Below are 27,027 nucleotides of genomic sequence, written 5' to 3'. Positions count from 1 at the left end.
CTCCTTAACAACTCCATCTCCACAGCCACCGTCCCCGACACTTGGAAGCACGCCAAGGTCAAGCCCCTCCTGAAGGAACCCCCAGCCAACCCAACAAGCTAAAAAAACTACTGCCCCATCTCACTCCTCCCATTCCCTGCCAAAATCTCGGAATAGGCCATCTACCGCCAGCTCACAGAATACCTCAAAGACAGCAACATGCACGACCCATTCCAATCCAACTTCTGGCCAAATCACAGCACCAAGCCCAAACTGATCGCACTTATCAGCAACCTTCAACAACTTCTCCCACCACACTCTCATCACCAGACTCCACAGCATTGACATCCAAGACAATGCACTCAACTGGATCTCTTCCTTCCTCTCCAGCTGAACACAAAGGATCCTCCTACCTCCCTTTGTTTCGGCACCCCAAGATAACATCTGTCTTGTCCTCCAGGGCTCTTCCCTCCCCCCTACCCTTTTCAACACCTGCATGACTCCACTGGCAGACATCGCACACACCCACGGACTCAACATCGTCTTCTACGCCGACGACATCCAGCTTGTCCTATCCCTCACAGACGACACCACCACCACTCAAACCAACTTCCAAAACACCATGACCGACATCGCCACTTGGATGAGGACCAACTGCCTCAAACTAAATTCAGACATCACATTTTCAGGAACAAGCCCTCCCCCTGGGACGGCATGTGGTGGCCTGCCACCCTTGCCCACCCCATTTTCATCCACTGACCACGCATGCAACCTCGGGATAATCCTGGATACCCAACTGATCTTGAAGCAACAAATTGCCTCACATTCCACTGACCAACTATAGGACTCCGCTCAGCCCCCCTCGCCCAGGCCCAATTCCCCCACATCTGCCACGAACACTTTGGAGGACGCTCCTTCTCCATCTGCACTGCCAGGACCTGGAATGACCTCCACCTGCGCACCTCTCCTTCTGTGAAGGACTTCAGAAAGCAGCTCAAGACTTGGCTTTTTGACCGCCTCACCAGCCAGACGAGGCCCACAGCATCCCTCCAGCGCCTGAAGACACCCTGGGATGACAGGCTTGCTCTTTACAAGACCCTGATTGATTGATTGTGTTTTCCCACCCCCTCCAGCCAACCATCCACTGTCAGTAGATTTCCCTCTCCTCTGCTGCCTGCCCTCCGTTGCCTGTGTGTTTCCCCATTCCCTCCAGCCTGCCCTCCATTTTCTGTGTGCTGCCCCTGGCAACACCTGCCCTGTGTTGTCAGTTTGTTTCCCCATCCCCCCACCTGGTTTTCAGCCCTGGTTGCCTGCCCAACCTACATCTCCATCTCCCGTCATGCACTTGTTGTTGTTGCCTCCCCCACATGCCCTCCATTGTCCGCTTGCCACCTCACCCCCTCTCACTTGCATTCTGTTGTCAGCTTGATTCCCCAGCCCATCCAATCTGTCCTCCATGGTCAGTTTGCTTCCCCAGGCCCTTCCGCCTGTGCTCCATTTCCATCTTGACACCTTAAAGCCTCCCACCTGATGTTGACAGCTTGCTTCCCCGGGCCCTTCCACCTGCCCTACATTGCCTGCTTGCTGCCCCAGCTCCTGCTGCCCCCCACTGCCAGATTGCTCCCACAGCCCCTCGCACCCACCCTTCTTTATCACTTGCTCTCTGCATCCCTTCCCACCCTCTATTACCACTTGCTCCCTCATCTCCTCACGTCTGCCCTCCGTTGTCAGCTTGCTTCCGCAGTTGCAACCATCGGCCCTCCGTTGTCAGCTTGCTTTTCCAGCCTATCACACCCACCCTACATTGTCAGCTTGCTGCCCCAGTCTCTCCCTCCCACCCTCCGTTGACCATTTGCATCCCCATGCCGTACAGTGTGGCCTACAATCATGAAAGCTATTGGCTTTGCCAATGTATGTTTCCTTTATCTATTGGTCGAGGAAGCACAAAAAAGTAAAACATAAAGTTAACAACATAATAGGTGGGTGTTCTGATCATTCTTATTTGAAGAATGGCTTACCGAGACAGACACAGCATAGCTAGACCATAATCAATTTCAGGTTGTCGAACACTTGTACCTTTTCGTACTGGTGCCACTCTTCAGTACAGAAGGTCTCAGAATGCTATGAGTTGCTGAGAGACAGATAGTATTAACTTGCTCAGTTGCAACAAATGGAACCACATTTCCTCAGTTATTCTTTATGAATATTTCTAAAAAGGCGGTTTGTGGAGCCTACTGGCTTAAATCATCTTGCAAGCTTTCACAATTATGAGTAAATAAATAAGTTGTAACATTGAACTATAGTCTGGGAGCATCACTAACTCAGTCTTTGTGGGCCAAGCTTCAGGCACGAGCTTGACATATTTGTCTGAATGAGAGGTATGTCCTAAGGCAGACATGGTTGTGGGTTTAACTGAAGCCAAAGACAAACTCAACAATGCAAGGAAGACATTTCGCTCTATTGTTGAAGATGCACTGAGTATCTTAGACTGCTTGAGATACGGCATGCTTGTGTGCTGCACGGGGTCTGGTGTAAGACCAACAGGAGTGCAAATGACTGTGTAACTGTGAAAGCACTGAGGGGAATGTCAACTGCTATCTTAAAAACATTCCCAATGGAAGACAATAAACGGGGAGGTCTCTGGGACAAGACTGTTTTTTTTTAAGAAGGGGTAGAACTTTTCTAGTTCTTCATGAGGACTGGAAGGCTCTCTGGGAGGGGAGGAACGTAATGATGGTAAAGTTGGGGATGAAAAAGCAATTTGTAAGAGTTTTCAAGATAATGAGTGAAAGGGTATCATCTTGACCCATGGTGGCCTTCACCAATGTTCGGATGTTTAATATTTGTTGGTGTGAAAGGCAGGAAGGTGTTCAATTTAAAGTGCTGTCTAGAAGCTGGTGCTTTAAGTCTTTGATTCCATGTACACTTACATGCACGTGATTTTAGAAAAGAATGGTGTGTATTGGGAGTATTTTGCAGTACTTTTGTTCCAATGAGAGAAGATGCACGGATACTGCAGACTAGACACCATTCAGGATCTAAACCTGAGAGGTATATCTGTTCTAGGGGAGCCAGGGAAGGTGTCCAGCATGATGTTCAAATCACGTCGATACAGGTGGAAAATCTGCTATTGCAGGTTGATCTTGAATACCACAATGTTAGTGGAAGTTGTTGATTGCCAGTAAAATCTGTTATGTGGGTTGGCATGATGACTTTAAAGACTGTTCTAAAAAGAATGGGCTGTTTGAATATATGTGATAGGCCCGAAGTCTAGGAGTGTGGGAAGTCACTGAATACAAATTTCCTTGAACACTACAGTCTATACCCGTGATGACAGGTGACAGTATGAGGTGGTGAGAAGAGTAGTGGATTACATGGCCCTCAGAGTACTGCACTGTTGCTGCGCCCAGTCTAAAACACAGTCAAGTGCTTTTATGAATGAATTCAAGGGCATCACCCATTTAAGATTAGTTTCCTCATTACAGGGAGTGCAGAATTATTAGGCAAGTTGTATTTTTGAGGATTAATTTTATTATTGAACAACAACCATGTTCTCAATGAACCCAAAAAACTCATTAATATCAAAGCTGAATATTTTTGGAAGTAGTTTTTAGTTTGTTTTTAGTTTTAGCTATGTTAGGGGGATATCTGTGTGTGCAGGTGACTATTACTATGCATAATTATTAGGCAACTTAACAAAAAAAATATATATACCCATTTCAATTATTTATTATTACCATTGAAACCAATATAACATCTCAACATTCACAAATATACATTTCTGACATTCAAAAACAAAACAAAAACAAATCAGTGACCAATATAGCCACCTTTCTTTGCAAGGACACTCAAAAGCCTGCCATCCATGGATTCTGTCAGTGTTTTGATCTGTTCACCATCAACATTGCGTGCAGCAGCAACCACAGCCTCCCAGACACTGTTCAGAGAGGTGTACTGTTTTCCCTCCTTGTAAATCTCACATTTGATGATGGACCACAGGTTCTCAATGGGGTTCAGATCAGGTGAACAAGGAGGCCATGTTATTAGATTTCCTTCTTTTATACCCTTTCTTGCCAGCCACGCTGTGGAGTACTTGGACGCGTGTGATGGAGCATTGTCCTGCATGAAAATGAAAATGTCACTTACCCAGTGTACATCTGTTTGTGGCATTAGTCGCTGCAGATTCACATGTTTCGCACAGTCCGCTGCCTGGTGTTGGGCTCGGAGTATTACAAGTTGTTTTTCTTCGAAGAAGTCTTTTTTTGGTCACGGGACCGAAGGACTCCTCCCTCTTCGGCTCCATTGCGCATGGGCGTCGACTCCATCTTAGATTGTTTTCCCCACAGAGGGTGAGGATGGAGTTGTTTGCTATAAATAGTGCCCATGCAATGGAGTGAATACGTATGTACATAAAAAGTTTATAATAATTATTTACAAATGTACAAATGTTTAAGATTTAAGATCTACTTCTAAACGGCTACAGGCTTCCCGGGGAGGCGGGAGGGCACATGTGAATCTGCAGCGACTAATGCCACGAACAGATGTACACTGGGTAAGTGACATTTTCAGTTCAATGGCATATGTTGCTGCAGATACACATGTTTCGCATAGACTATAAAGCAGTTACCTCCCCTAAAAGCGGTGGTTTAGCCTGTAGGAGTTGAAGTAGTTTGGAATAATGTTCTTAGTACAGCTTGGCCCACTGTAGCTTGTTGTGCATTTAGTACGTCTACACAGTAGTGTTTAGTAAATGTATGAGGCGTAGACCAGGTTGCAGCCTTACATATTTCGCTCATAGGAATGTTTCCTAGAAAGGCCATTGTAGCACCTTTCTTTCTGGTTGAGTGTGCCTTTGGTGTAATAGGCAATTCTCTTTTGGCTTTAAGATAGCATGTTTGAATACATCTGACTATCCATCTAGCAATGCCTTGTTTAGAGATTGGATTTCCTATGTGTGGTTTTTGAAAAGCTATGAACAGTTGTTTTGTTTTCCTGATTAGCTTTGTTCTGTCAATGTAGTACATTAGTGCTCTTTTGATGTCTAATGTATGTAGTGCCCTTTCAGCCACGGAATCTGGTTGTGGGAAGAACACTGGCAATTCTACTGTTTGATTTAAATGGAATGGTGAGATTACTTTTGGTAGAAATTTTGGATTTGTTCTTAGAACTATTTTATTTTTGTGTATTTGAATAAATGGTTCTTGTATGGTAAATGCCTGTATTTCACTTACTCTTCTGAGGGATGTGATTGCAATGAGAAATGCGACTTTCCAGGTTAGATATTGCATTTCACAGGAATGCATGGGTTCGAAAGGTGGACCCATGAGTCTTGTTAAGACGATGTTAAGGTTCCATGAAGGAACTGGTGGTGTTCTTGGTGGTATAATTCTTTTTAGCCCTTCCATGAATGCTTTAATAACTGGTATTCTAAATAGAGACGATGAATGAGTAGTTTGTAGGTAAGCAGATATTGCTGCGAGGTGTATTTTTATAGATGAAAAAGCGAGATTCGCTTTTTGCAAATGTAGTAAGTATCCCACTATGTCCTTTGTAGAGGCATGCAATGGTTGGATTTGATTGGTATGGCAGTAGCAAACAAATCTTTTCCACTTAGATGCATAGCAGTGTCTAGTGGAAGCTTTTCTAGCTTGTTTTATGACCTCCATGCATTCTTGTGTGAGGTCTAAGTGTCCGAATTCTAGGATTTCAGGAGCCAAATTGCCAGATTCAATGATGCTGGGTTTGGATGCCTGATCTGTTGTTTGTGTTGTGTTAACAGATCTGGTCTGTTGGGTAGTTTGACATGCGGTACTAGTGAAAGGTCTAGTAGAGTTGTATACCAAGGTTGTCTTGCCCATGTGGGTGCTATCAGTATGAGTTTGAGTTGGTTTTGACTCAACTTGTTTACTAGATATGGAAGGAGAGGGAGAGGGGGAAAAGCGTATACAAATATCCCTGACCAACTCATCCATAGAGCATTGCCTTGTGATTCGCGGTGTGGGTACCTGGATGCGAAGTTTTGGCATTTTGCGTTTTCTTTTGTTGCGAACAAATCTATCTGGGGTGTTCCCCAAATTTGAAAGTACTTGTTCAGAACTTGGGGGTGAATTTCCCATTCGTGGACTTGTTGGTGGTCTCGCGAAAGGTTGTCTGCTAGTTGGTTTTGGATCCCTGGAATAAATTGTGCTATTAGGCGAATGTTGTTGTGAATCGCCCACTGCCATATTTTTTGTGTTAGGAGGCACAATTGTGTTGAGTGTGTTCCTCCTTGTTTGTTTAAGTAATACATTGTTGTCATGTTGTCTGTTTTGACAAGAATGTATTTGTGTGTTATTATGGGTTGAAAGGCTTTTAACGCTAGAAATACTGCTAACAGTTCTAGGTAATTGATATGAAATTTTGTTTGGTGTACATCCCATTGTCCTTGAATGCTGTGGTGATTGAGGTGTGCTCCCCACCCTGTCATGGAAGCATCTGTTGTTATAACGTATTGAGGCACTGGGTCCTGAAATGTCCGCCCTTTGTTTAAATTGTTGCTGTTCCACCATAGAAGCGAGAGGTATGTTTGGCGGTCTACCAACACCAGATCTTGAAGTTGACCCTGTGCCTGTGACCATTGTGATGCTAGGCACTGTTGTAAGGGTCGCATGTGTAGTCTTGCGTTTGGGACAATGGCTATGCATGATGACATCATGCCTAGAAGTTTTAGCACAAATTTTGCTTGTATCTTTTGGTTTGGAAACATAGCACTTATTACCTTGTGGAATGCTTGCACTCTTTGTGGACTTGGAGTGGCAATTCCCTTTGATGTGTTGATGGTTGCTCCTAGATATTGTTGTGTCTGACACAGTTCGAGGTGTGATTTTGTATAGTTGATGGAGAAACCCAGTTTGTGAAGGGTTTGTATGACATATGTGGTGTCGTTTGTGCACTTTTTTACTGTGTTGGTCTTGATTAGCCAATCGTCCAGGTAAGGAAACACATGTATCTGTTGTCTCCTGATATGTGCTGCTACTACTGCTAGACATTTTGTGAACACTCTTGGTGCAGTTGTTATTCCGAATGGCAACACTTTGAATTGGTAATGTATTCCTTTGAATACGAACCTTAGGTACTTTCTGTGAGAAGGGTGTATCGGTATATGAAAGTACGCATCTTTTAGGTCTAATGTGGTCATGTAATCTTGCTGTTTGAGCAGTGGAATGATGTCTTGTAGTGTGACCATGTGAAAGTGGTCCGATATGATGTAGGTATTTAGTGTCCTGAGATCTAATATTGGTCTTAATGTTTTGTCTTTTTTTGGAATTAGAAAGTACAGGGAGTAAACTCCTGTGTTTTTTTGTTGTACTGGTACTAACTCTATTGCATCCTTTTGCAGTAGTGCTTGAACTTCTAGTCCTAAAAGTTCTAAATGTTGTGGTGACATTTTGAGTGTTTTTGGAGGGATGTTTGGTGGGAATTTGTGGAATTCTATGCAATAGCCATGTTGGATTATTGCTAATACCCAATTGTCTGTTGTAATCTGCTGCCAAGATTGGTAGAATTGGCTTAGTCTTCCCCCCACTGGTGTTGAGTGAAGGGGTTGTGTGACTTGAAAGTCACTGTTTAGGTGGAGGTGTTTTTGGAGTCTGGAATCTTCCCCTACTCCTTGGGAATTGACCCCCTCTATATCCCCTGAAACCTCCCCTTTGGAATGAACCCTGATATGGTGTGGTTCTTGTTTGTTGGCTGGTGGTGTCTGTGGGTTGGCCACGAAACCCCCCTCTAAATGGAGTTTTTCTAAAAGAGCCTCTGCTCTGCGGGGAGTAGAGTGCGCCCATGGCTTTGGCCGTGTCTGTGTCCTTTTTACGTTTTTCAATGGCTGTGTCCACTTCAGGGCCAAAAAGTTGTTTCTCGTTGAAGGGCATATTAAGGACAGCCTGCTGGATTTCAGGTTTGAAGCCTGAAGTGCGGAGCCAAGCGTGTCTCCTTATGGTGACAGCAGTGTTGACTGTTCTCGCTGCAGTATCGGCTGCGTCCAGTGAAGAGCGGATTTGATTGTTTGAGATCGTTTGTCCCTCTTCAACTATTTGCTGCGCCCTTTTTTGGTATTCCTGGGGAAGATGGTCTACGAGAAGTTGCATCTCATCCCAGTGTGCGCGGTCATATCTGCCCAGCAGCGCTTGAGAATTTGCGATGCGCCACTGGTTGGCTGCCTGTGATGCTACTCTTTTTCCTGCTGCATCAAATTTTCTGCTTTCTTTGTCCGGAGGTGGGGCGTCGCCAGATGTATGGGAATTTGCTCTCTTGCGAGCTGCCCCTACTACTACGGAGTCAGGTGGTAACTGCGAAGTAATAAACACTGGGTCTGTGGGTGGTGGTTTGTATTTCTTATCCACCCTTGGGGTGATGGCTCTTGATTTTACGGGCTCTTCAAAAATTTGTTTTGCGTGCCGTAACATCCCTGGTAGCATTGGGAGACATTGATATTGGCTATGTGTAGCCGAGAGGGTGTTAAATAAAAAATCATCCTCTATAGGATCGGAATGCAGTTGGACATTGTGGAATTCTGCAGCCCTAGCCACCAGTTGCGAGTATGAGGTACTGTCCTCTGGCGGTGACGGCTTTGTGGGGTATGAATCAGGATCATTGTCCGGCACTGGGGTGTCATATAGGTCCCAAGCGTCTTGATCCTGATTATCTTGACTTATGGTAGTTTGCGCTGGTGAGTGCATTTGTGGCGGTGTTTGTGCCGGCGATGCCTGTTGTGGTGGAGAGGGCGGAGGCGTGACTTTTTTAACCACTTTGGCTTGTGGTTGTGCGTCATCCTTGAGAAGTCCGATCCTTCTTTTCCTCATTATTGGGGGAAGGGTTGATATCTTCCCTGTGTCTTGCTGGATGTACAGTCTCTTTTGTGTGTAGTCTGATTCTACACTTTGGAGCTCTTGTCCAAATCTGTGCATCTGGCCACTTATTCCTTGTTCCTCTGTGTAGGATGAAGATGTGGAACTTTTCGGCGCCGAGAGAGAATCTTTTTTCGGCTTCGGCACCGACAGAATTTTTGTGGCTTTCGGCAGTGTGTCTCGGTGCCGATGTTTTTCGGTGCCGGCATCTTGTTTTTGCCTCTCGGAGCCGCTATCTCGGCTCCGAGGTTGCTCCATGGCGGTCCCTCGACCGGAGTCGGGTGTCTTCGCTATGGGCGTGCCCTTTTTCGGCGCCTTCGACGGGTCGCCGGTTTTATGGGTCGAGCCATGGCCTGTTGGCAGTGGCGTCCCCTGGGCTTTTGTCTTCTCAATGGTTTTAATTTTCGACGTCTTACTCACTGTTTGTTGCTGTTGTTCGACGTCGGAGTCTCCGGATTCTGATTCCGGAACCGAGAATGTTTCCTCTTCGTCGTCGAAACGTTGTTTTGTTGGCGTGGACGCCATTTGTAGACCCCTGGCTCTTCGGTCCCGGAGTGTTTTTCTTGACCGGAAGGCTCGACAGGCCTCACAGGTATCCTCCTTGTGCTCGGGGGACAAGCACAAGTTACAGACCAAGTGCTGATCTGTATAAGGATACTTACTGTGACATTTTGGGCAGAAACAAAACGGGGTCCGTTCCATCGGCTTCGATGTCGCACGCAGTCGGGCCGACCAGGCCCCGATGGGGGAATCGAAGCTACCCCAAAGTCTTCCGATGATCGGTGTCGATGTACCTAACTATCCCGATACCGAACGGAACAATACCGACGCTTTCTTCCGAGATTCTGACTAACTTTCCGAACCGAAACACGGAGCGAAAAGGAATACGTCCGAACTCGACAGCGGAAAAAAACAATCTAAGATGGAGTCGACGCCCATGCGCAATGGAGCCGAAGAGGGAGGAGTCCTTCGGTCCCGTGACCAAAAAAGACTTCTTCGAAGAAAAACAACTTGTAATACTCCGAGCCCAACACCAGGCAGCGGACTGTGCGAAACATGTGTATCTGCAGCAACATATGCCATCGAACTCATGTTTTTCTTGAAGGATGCAGACTTCTTCCTGTACCACTGCTTGAAAAAGGTGTCTTCCAGGAACTGGCAGTAGGACTGGGAGTTGAGACTTGACTCCATCCTCAACCCGAAAAGGCCCCACAAGCTCATCTATGATGATACCAGCCCAAACCAGTACTCCACCTCCACCTTGCTGGCGTCTGAGTCGGACTGGAGCTCTCTGCCCTTTACCAATCCAGCCACGGGCCCATCCATCTGGCCCATCAAGACTCACTCTCATTTCATCAGTCCATAAAACCTTAGAAAAATCAGTCTTGAGATATTTATTGGCCCAGTCTTGACGTTTCAGCTTGTGTGTCTTGTTCAGTGGTGGTCGTCTTTCAGCCTTTCTTACCTTGGCCATGTCTCTGAGTATTGCACACCTTGTGCTTTTGGGCACTCCAGTGATGTTGCAGCTCTGAAATATGGCCAAACTGGTGGCAAGTGGCATCGTGGCAGCTGCACGCTTGACTTTTCTCAGTTCATGGGCAGTTATTTTGCGCCCTGGTTTTTCCACACGCTTCTTGCGACCCTGTTGACTATTTTGAATGAAACGCTTGATTGTTCGATGATCACGCTTCAGAAGCTTTGCAATTTTAAGAGTGCTGCATCCCTCTGCAAGATATCTCACTATTTTTGACTTTTCTGAGCCTGTCAAGTCCTTCTTTTGACCCATTTTGCCAAAGGAAAGGAAGTTGCCTAATAATTATGCACACCTGATATAGGGTGTTGATGTCATTAGACCACACCCCTTCTCATTACAGAGATGCACATCACCTAATATGCTTAATTGGTAGTAGGCTTTCGAGCCTATACAGCTTGGAGTAAGACAACATGCCTAAAGAGGATGATGTGGTCAAAATACTCATTTGCCTAATAATTCTGCACTCCCTGTATATGCATGAATGTAGGTGTTGGGAACTGTCTAGGACCATGTTGCTGAGCTAGTGTGGCAATGGTGTCTGCAGTGTTTGCTAGGTGGAGGACTACAGATTGGAAAGTAACGATCACAAGATCCAATGTTTTGCAGGTGGGATTTTAATGGCTAGATATGTTGAGTACGTATGGCAAGTGACTGAGAAGGACTGTAAAAGTGATAATGACAATGGGATATACTGTTGCTAGGTTTAAATACAAAATAGCTCCTTATTTGGAATTTGACACATATACGGTCTCTGTTCCTTGTCCCAATAAAATGCATAGGACGACTAAAAATAAAAAGTGAGGGGTTTAATATTTCATACACTATACTTTGACGGCTGATCTGAGATGCCCTGGAAGCCTGGACAACAGTCAATAAGTGATGTCAGTCATGTGATGAGCTCTGGCAATTGAGTACAATCAAGATGGCTACCCACTACTACTTAGAAGAAAATGGCAATTTCAGTATGTTTTCTGGTTTTTTGGCGGACACACAACAGGCAAAGCAGTTCTCATAAAGAATGAGTTCAAACGTGGTTTTGAATTACACTAAGCCTTTTAGTAGGCAGTCAGCCAAGTGGCATTAGATTCAGCCAATCATCTTGCTCTTGATAGCTCTAGAGAAACTACAGCTGAAACCTGCGATTTGGATCATTTTTTAACTTTTGAAGAGGCTCATGCCAAGTGAGGCAATCCGTGTTAAAGACATTTTTTTGTAGGCTACGCCGTCTGCACTTTTCTGATTTCATGTATGAGTCGCAATATACCTATTTTTGACTAATAAATGAAGAATAGTGATTTGTATAAAGATAAAGAATTATATTAATTGCAATAACAAAAGGGTCCCACAGAACCATTCTGTCTATTTACAGATGAAAAAAGCCAAACACAAGAACTGCCACAACAGGGAGCAGCTAATTTTATCACAGCTAAGCGTTAATTCAATGAAAACCTAATTCTATCTCCACCAATGGCTGACATTGTAGAGCCACCACATTGTAATAGTTAACATTTTCATTTTTAGCAAAAGGTGGCACGACAGAGCAATGCAGGATGATGCTACTTTTGTTGGATCTCTATCAAAGTCCTTCCGATCTAGAAGCAGCACTATACTGAGGCTCCCATGCCGCCCAATCTACATTTCACATAAAAAACAGGACTAAAATTTAAACAAAGGACCCTTCATTTTAACCCGAAAGTTATTTCTGTGAGAAACAAAGCTCGGATGACAAGAGAGCCTTCATTAGAGTTTTGTGTTTATTATATTTCTGGTGTCTTTCTGTGCAATAAGTATAAAGGCTAATTTCTCTGAAGTTAAAAAAAGAAAGGAAACAACCTAACCCTAGTGGAACAGATGAGGAGCCCCAGGAGTGCTTCAATATGTGAAAAAGATAGGGGCTAGAGGGGGCAATGAGAGGGAGAGGCAAGTTGAAGGAACACTGCCACTCCCAGTGGAGTTTTACTTGTCTAGTTGTACATCTTTTCATTCCTTATATCCACTGCTAAAGTGTGCACAGTCACCATTAGTTCTTCTTATACATTTTCACACAATTATCATGGATTTTGCAAGTAAAATTACAAAACTTAGGACAGAAATTAAAAGATCAGGAATTGCGTCAAGAAGAATTTGATGATTTCTGAAAGTACACCTCTGCCAGGTGGAAACACAAAGCAACAATGAAAAAATAAGAGGCACTAAAATGCTGTAGACAAAACATGTGCAGAAAAAAATAATTGTTTCCCAAGAAATTGAAAAAAAACGTGGCACTAAAATATGCATACATGCTACATTCTCACAATAACCACAACTTACCACATCCAAAATTAATTGCACCTATTAGCTCCAGATACGTGTGTATGCGGCCAATGCAATTAACATCTCCACAGTTCTTTAAACCGGGACGCACTGATGTTTTATTAAGATACTTGGGTCTGCATTTCTCCCTAAATGAAAAAGAAAACAGATCAGTACATTTGAAGATGTCTAAACACCGTGACTAAATCAAAAATTAAGAAGCCATTAAATAACTATACATATGTGTGCATGGATTCACAGAGCCAAGGCATATCTATAAAACAAGTGCTGTTTAACAGATGAATTTGTTCAATGTAGAGAAGACACAGGTAGGACAATTATGTGGATGGACAGGATGAGAAAGGTGTCTGCAGCCACGGCAAGGCAGGGAGAAGACGGAGTAAGTAATGGAAGAAAAGAAGGCAGGATAAGTAGTGGCGTTAGAGAGGCAGGAGTATTCATCAGAAGAAGGATGGTAAGTCACACTCTCATATAATGCTTGAAGAGTAGCATCTTCAGCTCTTTTCTGAAAAAGAGGATAGATGATGTCTGGTGGACTTCATCTGGAGGGCGTTCCATGTCATGACACTATAGAACACGAAAATCTGGTCTGGTTTTCTTCCTGCATTTTCTGGTTTCTAGTTTGTTACTGCTGTTGGTTTTGTGCAGTCCTCCTTAAGTAATACTTTTGGATGCTAGCTACAGAGGACTCGAATGCAACCCAGAGTTTCTAACAATTCTGGCATTGCACCGAGGTATGATGGCGTGCCATGAGAGACCACTGTATAAATGATGCTGGTCTTGAGAAGGGAGTGGGGGTGAGAAGCACTGGGAGCTAATGAAGATGCTTATCAGCTGACCAGACAGGCACTTGGAATGGTAGCGAGAAGGGCACTGCTTCTTCTTCTATGGTCATTTTAAAGACTGCTTCTGGAAGGAACTAGTTTCCAAAACAACAATAGTTGACTTTAAGCAGGTTTGGCAATGCTACTTTTCTCCTGCTATCTCTGGATTGGGTGTTATTTCCCCACACTGTCTGCCTGGTCTTTGCCAGATACAGTTTAAATTAGGCTGTGGACATCCATACTGAATGTAGGTGAGGCTTGTGCCCTGTGAAACATTGAATGTCATTTAGATGAACTGTAATCAGGAGGAGCTCATCTGGGCTCTGTTCGTCGGATATGATCTGAACCACTGTAAAATAGTAGCTCTGAAGCCCATTCAATGTGCCTGCTAGCACCTTCAGTGGTTAATGATATTGAACGTTGCTAGAGGTCAGGAAGAATGGGTAGGCAAGCTTCAACATATCTGTGATCAGGAGGGTGCTGTCCACCACATTGATGGTCATCTGCATGTTCAATCATGGTGTAATGCCAGTTTCATTAGAATCTAGGTCAGCGTTCAACTTAAAACATTTTATGTTACTATATGCCCAGTTTACTTTCAAATACTTTTCCAAAGAATTCAGATCACATTCTATCATAAGCCACAGAGCAATGATGAATTTTGTATTGATTAGGGAATGAAGACAAAACTCATCTACTGGAAAACCTGTTCCATATTTCGTCATGGATATCTGGTGGAAGAGAGAATAAAACACAAAGCAAGTGGAAAATGCATGGTGCTGGTGATGCATGAACTATTTAGTTTCAATAAAGTTTTGATTAAATGTTTAATGCAGGAGGTTGTTATGTACTTTTGCTTGAACATCACTATTGTTTTCATGTGATAAATATGTCTTGTTCATTCATAAATGCCAATAAAAACGTAAATGTAAAAAAATGCTTAATGCAGAAGGCTGGGTTTTTAAAATAGACATATTGGATGATAGCATGACTTTTCTCTCCTTCCATAGCCCACCCACAGGGTCAGTGATGCCACAGAAACTGTTTCCACCTGAAGAACAGGTTATTTACCTTCAAAAACACTCCTTTTGGTGTATGCACTAACCACAGAATCCACATCTTGTGTCCACCCCTGAGGCGACACACTTTAGCTAGAGGTTTTTTATAGTATTGCTTTTGCACCGTCCTGAGGTGGTGGTTTTGTGGAATGGTTTAAACTAAAAAGTCCTGCAGAATTGAACAGGCAAACTGCTCCTCCCACTGGACCTGGCTAATGAGGCAATATGTAGTGCTTCATGAGCGTGTGAATTGATGCCTATGTTGCATCCTGACAGATGTCCAAGACAGGCACTCCATGTGCCAATGCAGTAATAGCAGCCTTGACTCTGGTAGAATGAGCCTCACACCTTTCGTTTGCTGCTTCTTGGCCTATGCATAGCAAATCTTAATGGAGGAATATGTAACACTATATGGTCCTTTTCTGCACTGCCTTACCCTGCTTTGTTCCAGAGAACCCAAGAAAGAGCTGTTCGTCCATCCAGTAATCCTTGGTACGTTCAAATCGTGTATTCTCACCTCTTCTTTTGAGGTGTGAGGTGGAGTAAAGAATGCCAGAAGAGCGATGGATTGGCTGACAGGAAAGGGAGTCACAACCTTCGGAAGAAATGCTACTCTGGCCACAAACACCAGCTTGTATGGGAAAAAGGTGGCGTATAGAGGTGGTGTATGTATCCAGCACCTGGATACCCTCGGGGTGACAAGCAATGCTCTAAAAATCGACTTAGTGATTGACTGATGAATGAGCAGATACAGCTTGCAGTTCACTCACCCGACAAGCTGAAGTTATCGCAATAAAAAGACTCAAGAATCAGGAGATGCAAAGGACAGCTATGCATCAGTTGACTGAAATGGGGTAGAAATAAGGATTGTGAAAACCAAATGAAGGTCCCATTATGGCACCACAAAAAGATTTGGGTGGGAACATATAAACTAAACATTTGAGAAACAACATCTTAAATTAGTGAATTAATCATGGACAGTTGTTTCATTAAATGCAAAAAGGACAAAGGGGCTGACGAATAACCTTTTGCAGTGCCAACAGCAAGTCCTTACTGAAACAGCACAATAAGCAAAACATCCAATAACTTTGCTTGCAGTGGATCTGAATGGGGAAAACTGCACCATGTCGTGCTGCACCAGGTTACAAACTTATCCGAACACCCAGGACAGATTCTTTGAGTGGACACTATGATGACATCCACGACTTCCCGAAGGAGGTCAAAAGCATTCAATTCCATTAATCAATCTGCATTCATAGAGGTATAGATTGAGCAGGTCCGGGTTCAAGACCCTGCTCTGCTACTGGTACAGAAGATCCACCCAGTGCAGCAGCCTGATCAGAGGACAGATGTTCATGCCCAGAAGTACTAGGTGCAACACTCCGATGGCTCAGTCTGAAGAGACTAGGATTAGTTGAGCCCAGATATTCCTGATCTTCATCACTTGGAAAAGGAAGACATACAGATGGATACTCCACTCTAGGCAGAAAGCAGCTCAGAGAAAGAGCCTTCTTGGGAATTTGTAAGAAATTAGGGGTATTAGTTAAGGGGAGGGAGTGGTGATGGCCCATCTTAAACAGGAACTACCATCTTTGCCAGCGTAAAGCAGTCAAGCCAGCAAAACTGACCTGGGGTCCACCTGGTAGCTATGGCACTGAAGAGACAGGCCTAACTTAAAAGCAATATGTGAAGTATTCATGCAGTCCCAAAATAGTAAAAGTCAAAACCCAACACAAGAAAAGTCTCAACCAATTTAGAAAAGCAGAGCAAATTTTAATACATAAGATGACACCTAAACAACAAAAATCCAATTAGGAAAACCAGAGTAATGAATTTTTAAAATGTATGGTTCAAAATAATTTTCCTAAAAAACAGTAAGCACAGAGCAGGGACATCAGATTACTCTTGACAGTTATCCAGACACAAGTTAGGGCTGACGTCAATGGCGCGCGGGTCGGACACAGAAACCAGGTTTGATGAGATGGGAAGTTTTGCCTTCAGACTGCAGTTTCTGAAAAGGAAGTAAAAAATCCTCCATGTAGCATGGTAGCGGGCTTTTCTTCCATGTCATCGGATAGCGGCTGGATGAGTTCTCAGTGCAGCCGCTGATGTTTGCTGATATAGCTCCAAAAAGGAGAAATTTGAATTTTGCTCCAAGAGAAGGTCCCTCGCTGGCTGGATACTTCTAGTGCCGTGACCCGGTAAAAAGGGATACTTTTGGATTTAGTCACTTTTTTTTAAGCTTTTATTTGTCCAGCGGAGCAAGGCTCCTGGCTGTCCGCTAAGAATGCTCCACAAAGCTGTATATCTTCTCTGCAAGGTACTGTTGAATCACATCTGCTGCTGCATTAAAGCTCTGTGTGCTAAGCGGAAGCAATCTGAATCTTGGTCCAGAGGCAACGCACCTTCATTGGATCAGCATTGCAGGTTTGTCCCAGCCCTCCGGAGGTCTTTAAACCTAAAATGTTTTCAAGTCCTAGGTTTCAAGAAAAGGCGGAGTACACTTTGACACCAGGCAAACAAAGTTCCAAGACATTTGGGATAGAACTTAGTGATCAAGACTCACTCCAGCAGAGATCAGCAGCAAGGTCCATGGCCGGTCCAGCTGGAACCCGGCTAGCTGGGCAGTTGCTGGAAACGGCGTCTTGCAGGTTGAACAGGAGGTCAGGCTTATGGCTCTTGGAATCACCTGCGTAGAAGGTGGAGAGCTGGTCCAGTCTTCTAAGCTCTTTTCAGATCAAAAACAGCAGGTCCAGTCCTCTCCTGTTTATCCCCAGGTCCATTACGTGTTATAAATAGGGTACTGTGGGTGCGCATTTATGCATAGCATCAGACTGTGGGCGGGGGGGACTCTTGGTCCCTCTCTAATCAATAGGGAAAACTTTCCCAGTGCTTTACTGCAAACAGTCCCACAGTGACCCTCTCTTCCTAAAGCTAAGATGGTGAAACCCATTGTGCAGAACATGTGTGCCTACCCTAGAGGTGTGACCAAGGAACTAAGCAATCCCAACTCTGTGGTCACTCTAAACCAGTTCTGGGTCAGCTCCTCTTTCACTGGGATTGGCGCCTCGCTAAATAAGCGGGCAAGAGAAGGCAATGCTTAGGTGCCAGCCAACATTAGCCTGTGACAGGGTAGGTCTCTTTGATGGTCAAGGAAGCTATTCAGCTACTGGATGGGCTTAAGCAAATGGGCATCCAGAGGCTTTAGGCAGAGAAAAGGTAACTTTCTAAAAAGTACCTTTTTTATATTGTATTACAGATCCAACTTCACAGGTGAATTGTGCTTGTAATAAATATTTCAATAAGTCTAAAAATGAAATTAGGTGCTGCTTTCCGGACAAAAATATGTCAATAAAGTTGATACTGGATCCCAATGCTTTCCTATGGAGCAGCCAACCCTGATACAGTGAAAATAACTATTAGGGCCTTTTGACTGTAAGGAAATGTACAACAATATATCTTTACATGTCCTACCTTTAAATACCTTGCCTCATGGGCAGTCTGGCATACGTAGGGGTAATGTATTAATGCTTAAAAGGAAGGTTTAGTCCTGTCAAAAAAGTGGTATTTTGACAGGTTGGATTTACAGTTTTAAACTGCACAGCCAAGCTACACATTCAGGCCTTCAGTAATGTTTACACTGTCACTGTAGTGGATGGCACATCAGGTGCTGAATCCACTAGTGACATTTAACTTACTGGCCCTAGGTACACTTTGGTCCATATACCAGAGACTGATAGGTAAGTTAAATAAGACAGTCGGGAGTATGCCAGTTTCATCACGTTGAAGGGGAGCACAGGCACTTTACCCCTGCCAACCAGTGCTAGAGTCCTACAGCCAGTGGAAATTTAGGGTTCAGGAAAGGGGAAAAAACATTTTCAACAGAACTCCAGCACAAAAGGCTGTCCGTATTTTGTGTTCTTGGTGGTGGCAAAGCAATTGAACCAGGACTCTTCCCATTAATGGAAGACACCCTGCGCCACCTCCGGGTGAAGCTGACATTCATGAACTGTTTGGCGTTGCCAGATGAGTTGGGCCACCCTGAATTTCAAAGATCCTGCCAGGTGGTTTGCAAGCAGGGAGATGCCCCAAAGACTTGGCCAGCTCCGGAGGCGCAGGTCCTCCTGGTACAGAACCAAGAACCCCGCTCCATCCTGCTTGTTGCAGCACTAAATGGTGGTGGTGATGTCAGTGAGGATCTGAGCCAGACTTCCTTTGATGGAGTGGTAGGAAGGCCTTTAACACCAAGCAAATCACCTGGAACTTCAACAGACTGATGTAGAGGCAGGTCTCTACCTGATACCAAGATCCTCTGATCTCCACCTCTCCCATGGGACCTATCCAAACCCAGCAGTCACGCATCCCTCACCATAGGAAGCTTTGGGTGGAGTAGGGAGAGGGGTCTCCGACCGGTCCAATTATGGTCAAGCAGCCACCACTTCAGATCTTCTGCTGTCTCCTCTGGAACCTGAATAGACCCAGACAGGTTTCCTTGCTGCTGAGTCTACCGATAGTTCACATACCACTATATAGCCCTCGTCTGCATCTGGCATGGTCCACAAGCAGGGTGCAGGAGGCGAAGATATCTCAGAGCCACTGTCAGTGAGACCCAGCACTGAGGCTAAAACATTGGGATCGCAGTCCAAATGACCGGGACTTGATGAACCAGAATTAAGGCTCAAAACTGCACCATTACCTACAAAAGCTTCAATGAATAGGAACTGCTGTGAAGGAGCCAGCTGTCACAATGCCATAATGTTAAGACGTCCGCCATTGTGTGAAGCGGTCCATGACTGACTGTGGCGATCTCGCATTCAGCAGCCAGTCACCTAGACAGGGGAAGGCTGGTATACCTAACCTCCGAAAGTGAACACCTAAGGGGCATTGGTGAGGACAAAGGGGAGCACAGAAATAAGAAAGCATCTGAAGGATGGAGATGTAAAAATAGGCATCCTACAGGTCCAGAGCTACCATCCAGTCTCCTGGATAAAAGGAAGGGAGAACGTGGGCTAATGTAAGCTCCTTGAATTTGTATTTGTCCTTTCTGATAAACTGAGAGGACGAAGATCTAAAATAAGATGAAGGCATCCATACTTTGGCATCAGGAAATAAAAGGAGTAGAGCCAGTTCCTATTTCTGATGCCTGTACCATCTTTACGGCCCTTTTATCCAAAAGAGCTGTGACTTCCCTTCGCAGAATCAACAAAGGGTCCACCAAAAATCACTCTGATATGGGTGGGATATTCAGCAGGTCTGACAGGAACGGTAGGGCATGTTCTTGCTGAATGAGTTGGAGCACTCATTTGTTAGATGTGATTCTCTGCCACCCTTGGATATAATAACTTATCTTACCTCCTAAAGTATGGTCATGTACCACCAAGAGCAAACTAAACAGCTTGGAAGCTGAAGTGAGTAGTACTCTAGCCGTGCTGGCCTGTACATTTTTGGCTAGATTCTAGACCCGGCCTAAAAAGGGCTGGGGAGTCTGTTGCTAGGGGAGAAAGGCCTTGACGTTGCCTTTGCACCGAACCTCTTCTGAAGCATCGAAAGGGAAAAATTGCTGGGGGTGCAGAAAGGCCTATGGAGTGCAGTGTAGCCATAGTTTTTTTTTTTTTTAAATGCTGCAGTGTAGAGTGTGCCTTATGGCAAAAGAGACAGGTGCTATCAAATGGCATATCCATAAACGATGCTTGGATGTCTCCCAATAAGCCTGTAGATCTCACCCACATGTGGCTCCCAAGCATCACATTGGTACTAACTGCACTGCCCAAGCAGTCAGTAGTGTCCAGTCCAGCATGTATCACATGCTTTGCGGTATCTTTACAATACTGGATGATATGCACTACACTGGTGCAAAACTCTTTAGAGGCTGTTGGCAAAATCTTCCTGACAATATCCCACAACATGTGTGAAAAGAACCCTAAAAGGCAACTATCATTGACAGAGCAAAGCACTAGGCTGGCAGAAGAAAACAGTTGTATTCTAAATGTTTCCATGTGTTTGGATTCTCTGTTAGAAGGGGTCATAGGAAAGGAGTTTGGATTGAGACTGCTCACCCTGATCAGGACAACAAGGGATTCAGATATAGAATGCTGGGTCAGGACAGCATGGTCTCCTTGAGCCAACTGTGGCATTTAGCCACTTCCCAATCTACTGTCAGTCAAGAGCAAAGTTTGGCCCATTGCCCACTAATGTGTTGGTGAGCACTTCATCCAACAAGGGAAATGGCTCTGCAGATGCCTGTCTGGGCTGCAAAAATTCCATCACCACAATGGTCTTGACCTCAATGTAGGTCTGAAACTTCGGCGGCACATAGGATTACCACAGCAAAAGAAGCTGATTCCTCCATTGAATTGCTTTTGGTGAGAGGCAGGGGCATTTAGAGGAGAGGGGGACTCAAATTAATCTAAGGAGAATTGTCCAGATCACTGGCCTCCTGCAAACCCATGTACAAATTCACATTGTCTTCTCCATATCCCTCTCCAAGATTATGTTGACTTTGGTCAGAGTCAAAGCCAAACAATGTGGTGAGAGTTTGTAGGAGATTTCCTGGGTTGGGGTTATTGGAGGGGGTGGGGGGGGATAGGGGGCGGGCTGCAGTGTATTGTCTGATTTGGAATGAGGCTGGACCGGTTGTGCCATATGAGTCAACTTCAACTGGGGTTGAGTAAGGTTAGTTTTGGAGTCAGACAAGATACAGTTGTAGCCCTCTGGCGGTGAGGATGGTGTTTGTATAACAGTGACAGGAGGAGTGGGTTGTAGCTCTAAAGTTAAAGTTCGGTTGGGTGCTGTCCCCAGAGTCAGAGTGGACTCTGCAGTCAGGTCAAGTGGCACAGACAGCATTGAGGGTGGACCCAACAACAGCAACTAAACTGAAGACCTCCTCAGATAAGGGGGGCATGAAGGAGCCAGAATGGTGCCCAATGCATGCTCGCAGACAGACTAAGGCACTCTGGGTGCATCTGAATAAGTTGGGGGATTGGTACCTTGGCACCCTGCTTGTATGACTTTTCCGGCTGAGGGGGATGGGGTGGAATCCAGTTTCAATTCCTGCTTTTCATTTCTTTGGACTTATGAGGGAGCTTTGAATGGGAAGATCTGACACAAGAACGGCCCTGAGAGCAGCAGCAGGTCTGCACCCTCTGCTATGACCAAGAACAGGACTTATACATCTTCTGCCAGTGTTCAGCAACATAGAGTTTGCCTTCATGGTCCCAGGTCACCTTGGGGTTTATGCAGGCGCAGTCCTCGAAAGCCTTGGAGTACTGCGGTGATCCCAGACATCAGAGGCTTACCTTGTGCGAATCTGTCACAGACATCTGCCTATGGTCGGTCCTACATAGCTTAAACCCAGTGATTTAAAGTGGGTACATGCTTCCTTACACACTAAAGATCAATTTGGCAGCAAATAAACTTGTCAGAGAAGAGGCAAAAGGTTTGGAAGCGTGCTCCAGATCTGTATTTGAAGGCATTGAAAGAAAGGAACTGATATCAGTGAGGAGGACCAGAGTTTATATGCAATTCTGATGCCACATCTGAGGCAGGCTGAAGTCAACACAGAGCACGCCAGAGAAATGCGGAGGAAAATGTCAGGATCTAGTCAAGTGCCTAGAAGGAGTCACACAGTGAGGAATCTATGGTTGGAAGTGTCCATAAGAATTTTCAAAGTTCTTATTTGATCATTTGGATTAAACACAGAAGTAAAAAACATTTTCTCCATGGTCTTTCTGAAATAAATGTACAACTGTGGTCTGCCTGAAATTATGCAGTTAATTTTGTTGGTGTTACAAATGCATACACATACCATGAAAATAAACCTAAGCAAATCTAAAGAGCAGAGACTGAATGGCACTGAAAGCAGAGAAAATACAAGCTAAATAATTTAAAAGCGTTAGTACAAAGCAATACAGTAAACATGGCAATGCAGCACAAACCATGCATCCACAAAACAAACGGAATAAGAGCCAATGAGTCATAGATCTAGTTTCGAAAACATACTTATTTTAACAGCACTGTTTACATGAACAAAATAACACAAAGAAGACATGCACATGGATTTTTGAAAAGACTAAGAATCAGATATGTTTCACCAGAGTGAAAAAAATAAGATGACAAAAAAGGTAATATATATGCATGGTTCATATTTGTTACAATAATGGACTATCACTTTGGAATAAACACACAACATTGTGATCTGGGACACCCAAGGGTACCAAGCACACACATTCAACAAGTCAAAGTATAACCTAGATGGACTCCACATCAGTTTTACACTGCTAAAATTATTTGCACTGTTTGTTCCCATGCATTACTCAGACAGGAATAGCCATATATGTGGAAAAAATGCCTCAGTCGGAGGAGCTTTTAAATACTATTAAAAAGCACTCAATGCGGACAGATATAGACTAACAAAATCAACTGCATACTTAGCACTCAGCGCTCCTTCCCAATTATGAAATCAAAGTCTCCTTAAGAAAGGTAGCTAATGATCTCTATATCAACAACACGTTTTAATAATCATATATTTTATCTTCTAGGTATCCCGTTCCTTGAATTATATACGCTATTTATGTTTGTGTATATTTCAAATATCAATACACATTTACTAATGTTGTTATTCATTGCAACGTGAGAACTTAGTTTGCTTGAATACATTACTGTTTTTTCTGTGCAGTCTAACTTTTCTTTTCTAGTGACTGTATTTATTTAAATAATAATGAACAAAGACATTGATATCTTGATTTCTCACTTACTGTTTTTAAACAATAGGCAAGGTTTCATAGAATGTAAGTAAGAGAAAGGCTGCTAGGGATTTTTAGTAATTGTTTATTCTGAAAATAGTCAACAGTGTTCACGATACAATAAATAAACTCAAACAGATCGTAATGACAGAGAGGACCTTACAGGGACATGAGATAGATATAAACTATCTTTGAAACACTTCTAGTGCCAAGTATAGCTTAGTTAGCAGAGAAAGGCTGGGTTGAGGAATAGTAATGCAATGGACGTTTAACTATCATCTACTATTATTCAGCCACCTGATAAGTATTGTTGCTTGTATCTTGTTTACTTTAGTACTAGTTATTATTCATAGTGTCTGCACGACCATAAGATTTTCATTTTAAATAAATATTCAAAAAAATATACTCCTGTTTTGCTACTGTTCTTGAGTAGGTGTTTGCATGATGAAAGACTGTCTGAGTTCCACTTACTATCCTTATGAAATCTCACAGGGCTGATTGCTACTTATAACACATTTCACTCAAGTAATGCTCAATGGGCTGCAGTCTACTGGGTTTTCTGTTTTAGAATTGCATAGTCAAAAAAGGAAAAAGAACAAGCTACATCCAAAAACACCCAACACAGAGTTGTATATCAAACAGAATAATTAAAAGCTATTACAGCAGCAAATATGACAATTTCTTTGAGTTATTCAAAACATATAAATACAAATATTACATAGTGATTAACCCCTTCATGGCTAGTGCAAAGCCTGTTTTTTGGCTATTCTGGTTAGTTTGTGCTTAGGTCTCCATCATTTATTGTCCACATTAGCTATCCACTCCAAATTTGCGATCTTTTTTTCAAACATCTTAAGTATTCTAAAGGTACGCACAGTTTGTTGATTCCGCTGGAGGGGATCGGGAAATTAGCGACAATATAGCTAAATTTTGTTTTTTGGGGGTGGGGAATGCGAAAAAGTCCCTCAGAAAAAAGTGTCTGTTTTTTCCCCTGCAAATGGCATCAATGAAAGATTTGCGGCGTTAAAATGAACATCTTCCCAGCTTTCAGGAACTGGCAGACTTGATTCAAAAAACCTAATTCCTCTATACAGTTTTGCCATTTTACTGAGAGATAGCCCACTTTTCCTATTTTTTCTGCTTTAAACCTCCATCCAGTTTGTGGTGGAAATAGGTCTGAAACCCATGGTGGATCCCAGAAAGCTATACATTTCTGAGAACTAGGCAAAATTCCGAATTCTGAAAGGGTCACTTGTATAGATCCTTCAAGGATTTCCCAAAGAACCCAAGTGTTGAAATAAAAACATATTGACAGCTAGTAGGAAAAAACAGGCTTTTGTGACAACGTTTTCATTTGTTACTTCTCACCACAAAGGCAGATTCACAAAGGCTATAAATACCATTACATCTGGCAGACCCTTCTGGTTGTAGGGATATATAGGGTTTGTGGGTTTTCTGAGAACTCAAGGTGCCCAGAGCCAATAACTGAGCTGGAAACTGCAGTGGTTTTTCATTGTGTAAGGGGTATAGAGCTATTCATATGGTAAAATATAAATAATAAAAAATAGATATCAAGGAAACCTATGTATTTTCGAAATTGGCCCGAGATATAGAGTTTAGAAGCAGACTTTATTTACACATCTCTGAATTTGTGGGTACCCATACTAGCATGTTAGAGGGTATTTCTCACAATTACTTCTTTCTTACACATTGTCCTAGATTTGGAAGGTGAAAATAAACTTGGAAATAACACTTTTTCTACTATTATGTGTTCCCCTAAGTCTCCCAATAAAAATGGTACCTCACTTGTGTGGGTAGGCCTAGTGCCTGCAATGGAAAATGCTGAGGATACTGCAGTAAACAAGGAAATTGGGGAGCCAGGCCCGGTGTCCAACCCCATTTCTCTCTTTTATGCATTCTAATGGGCATCTTAATGTTAAAAAACCTTAGAAATTCACAAAACAAACTAAGGTTACAGGAATGCTATAGTTAGGTTCAGAATTTACCCACAAAAACCATTGAAATTCAGCTGTTATAGTTGGTGTTATTTCAAGTAGCTATAACTTGTGCCCTAAGGTAACTATAACTCGAGCCCTCATGTTGCACAGTTTTCTCATCAACAATTTTACTGCAAATGCTTTAGTGATATTATCCATGATGTCAAAGATGTCATGAGCGATTTAATATCTTGGTTAATTAGCAGAACATGGCGATGGTGCGAGTTATAGTTACCTAGGGAACGAGTTATAGTTACTTGATACGTATATAGGTTGAATTTCTATGGTTTTGTGCATGTAAAATCTGACACTGCCGCAGCACCGCTAAAGTGTGAGTCCTGAGTGCTGGGTCACCGACGTCCATGACACCGACTCTGCCGCATCACCTGTGGCCCCGTGGTGTGATCACGCCGCCACAAAGTTGACGCCTTGCATCTTGACCAGCTGGATTCATCAACGACTCCTTCTTGTAAGGGACCAACGCCTCGCCACTGTTGCTTCACCTCCCCTGCTACCGTGAGGAACAGATGCCTCACCTCCCCTGCTAGTAGTAAGAAAGAGGCGCCTCATCTCCTTGGTAGCAACCAACCAATTCTGCACCAGCTTCAGCAACTCTTCACCTCCCTGTGCAACATCTTTGTTTCCGCATCTTTTTCCAAGGTATTGTACCTGAGGCCCGTGGGACTCTGTGACCAGCCCGCACTCCCTCTCGAGTGGCGTGGGACTGTTAGGAACAACTCTGTCAAGACGGCGTGATAGCCCCAGTTGGAGCTATTGTGTTTCTAAGTGCTTTACTAAGATTTAATCTTGGAAAATATGATTCAGCAAACGGCGCCAAAGTTATTAGCAAAACAAAAAATGCTTTTCTATAAAAACTAGGTCCTAACTCCAACTACCTAGCTCAACCGCCACTAGGTAATATATCTATATACGTATATATCTATATATATCTATATATATATATATATATATATATATATATATATATAAATGGAAAATGTCACTTACCCAGTGTACATCTGTTCGTGGCAAGTTCCGCTGCAGATTCACATGCTGTACATATACTTCTGCCATCTAGTGTTGGGCTCGGAGTGTTACAAGTTGTTTTTCTTCAAAGAAGTGTTTTCGAGTCACGGGATCAAGTGACTCCTCCTCTTCGGCTCCACTGCGCATGGGCATCGACTCCATGTTAGATTGTTTTCCCGCAGAGGGTAAGGTAGGAGTGATAGAGTATATAGAAAAGAGATGTCCATGGTAATGGAATGTTAAATATATATATATATATATATCTACATATGCACAAATGTTGTTAACTTAAACGACCACAGGCTGCCGGGGAGGTGGGAGGGTGCATGTGAATCTGCAGCGGAACATGCCACGAACAGATGTTCACTGGGTAAGTGACATTTTCCGTTCAATGGCATGTGTAGCTGCAGATACACATGCTGTGCATAGACTACAAAGCAGTTAGTCCTCCCATAAATGCAGTGGTTAGCCTGTAGGAGTTGAAGTTGTTTGAAATAATGTTCTGAGTACAGCTTGACCTACTGGGGCTTGCTGTGTTGCTAAAACATCTACACAATAGTGTTTAGTAAATGTATGTGGTGTTGACCAAGTAGCTGCTTTACATATTTCAGCCATTGGTATGTTTCCTAAAAAAGCCATCGTAGCACCTTTCTTCCTTGTGGAATGTGCTTTA

At 43.6% G+C, this 27,027-nt stretch overlaps 1 protein-coding gene across 2 annotated transcripts in view; it reads right to left on the bottom strand.

Annotated features, from left to right (window-relative positions):
* Positions 1-27,027, bottom strand: part of MYSM1 (Myb like, SWIRM and MPN domains 1) — a 328,895-nt gene that overhangs the window by 208,569 nt on the left and 93,299 nt on the right. For both annotated transcript variants that reach the window (XM_069232570.1, XM_069232571.1), the window contains exon 9: positions 12,706-12,836. In XM_069232570.1, the coding sequence (XP_069088671.1) occupies positions 12,706-12,836 (131 nt within the window). The remainder of the gene's footprint in view (positions 1-12,705; positions 12,837-27,027) is intronic.

The sequence above is a fragment of the Pleurodeles waltl genome, chromosome 4_2 (genome assembly GCF_031143425.1).
Source record: "Pleurodeles waltl isolate 20211129_DDA chromosome 4_2, aPleWal1.hap1.20221129, whole genome shotgun sequence".
NCBI classification, from domain to species: Eukaryota; Metazoa; Chordata; class Amphibia; order Caudata; family Salamandridae; genus Pleurodeles; species Pleurodeles waltl.
Note: the sequence above shows the minus strand (reverse complement) of the source record. Positions and strands in the feature narration are given on the sequence as shown.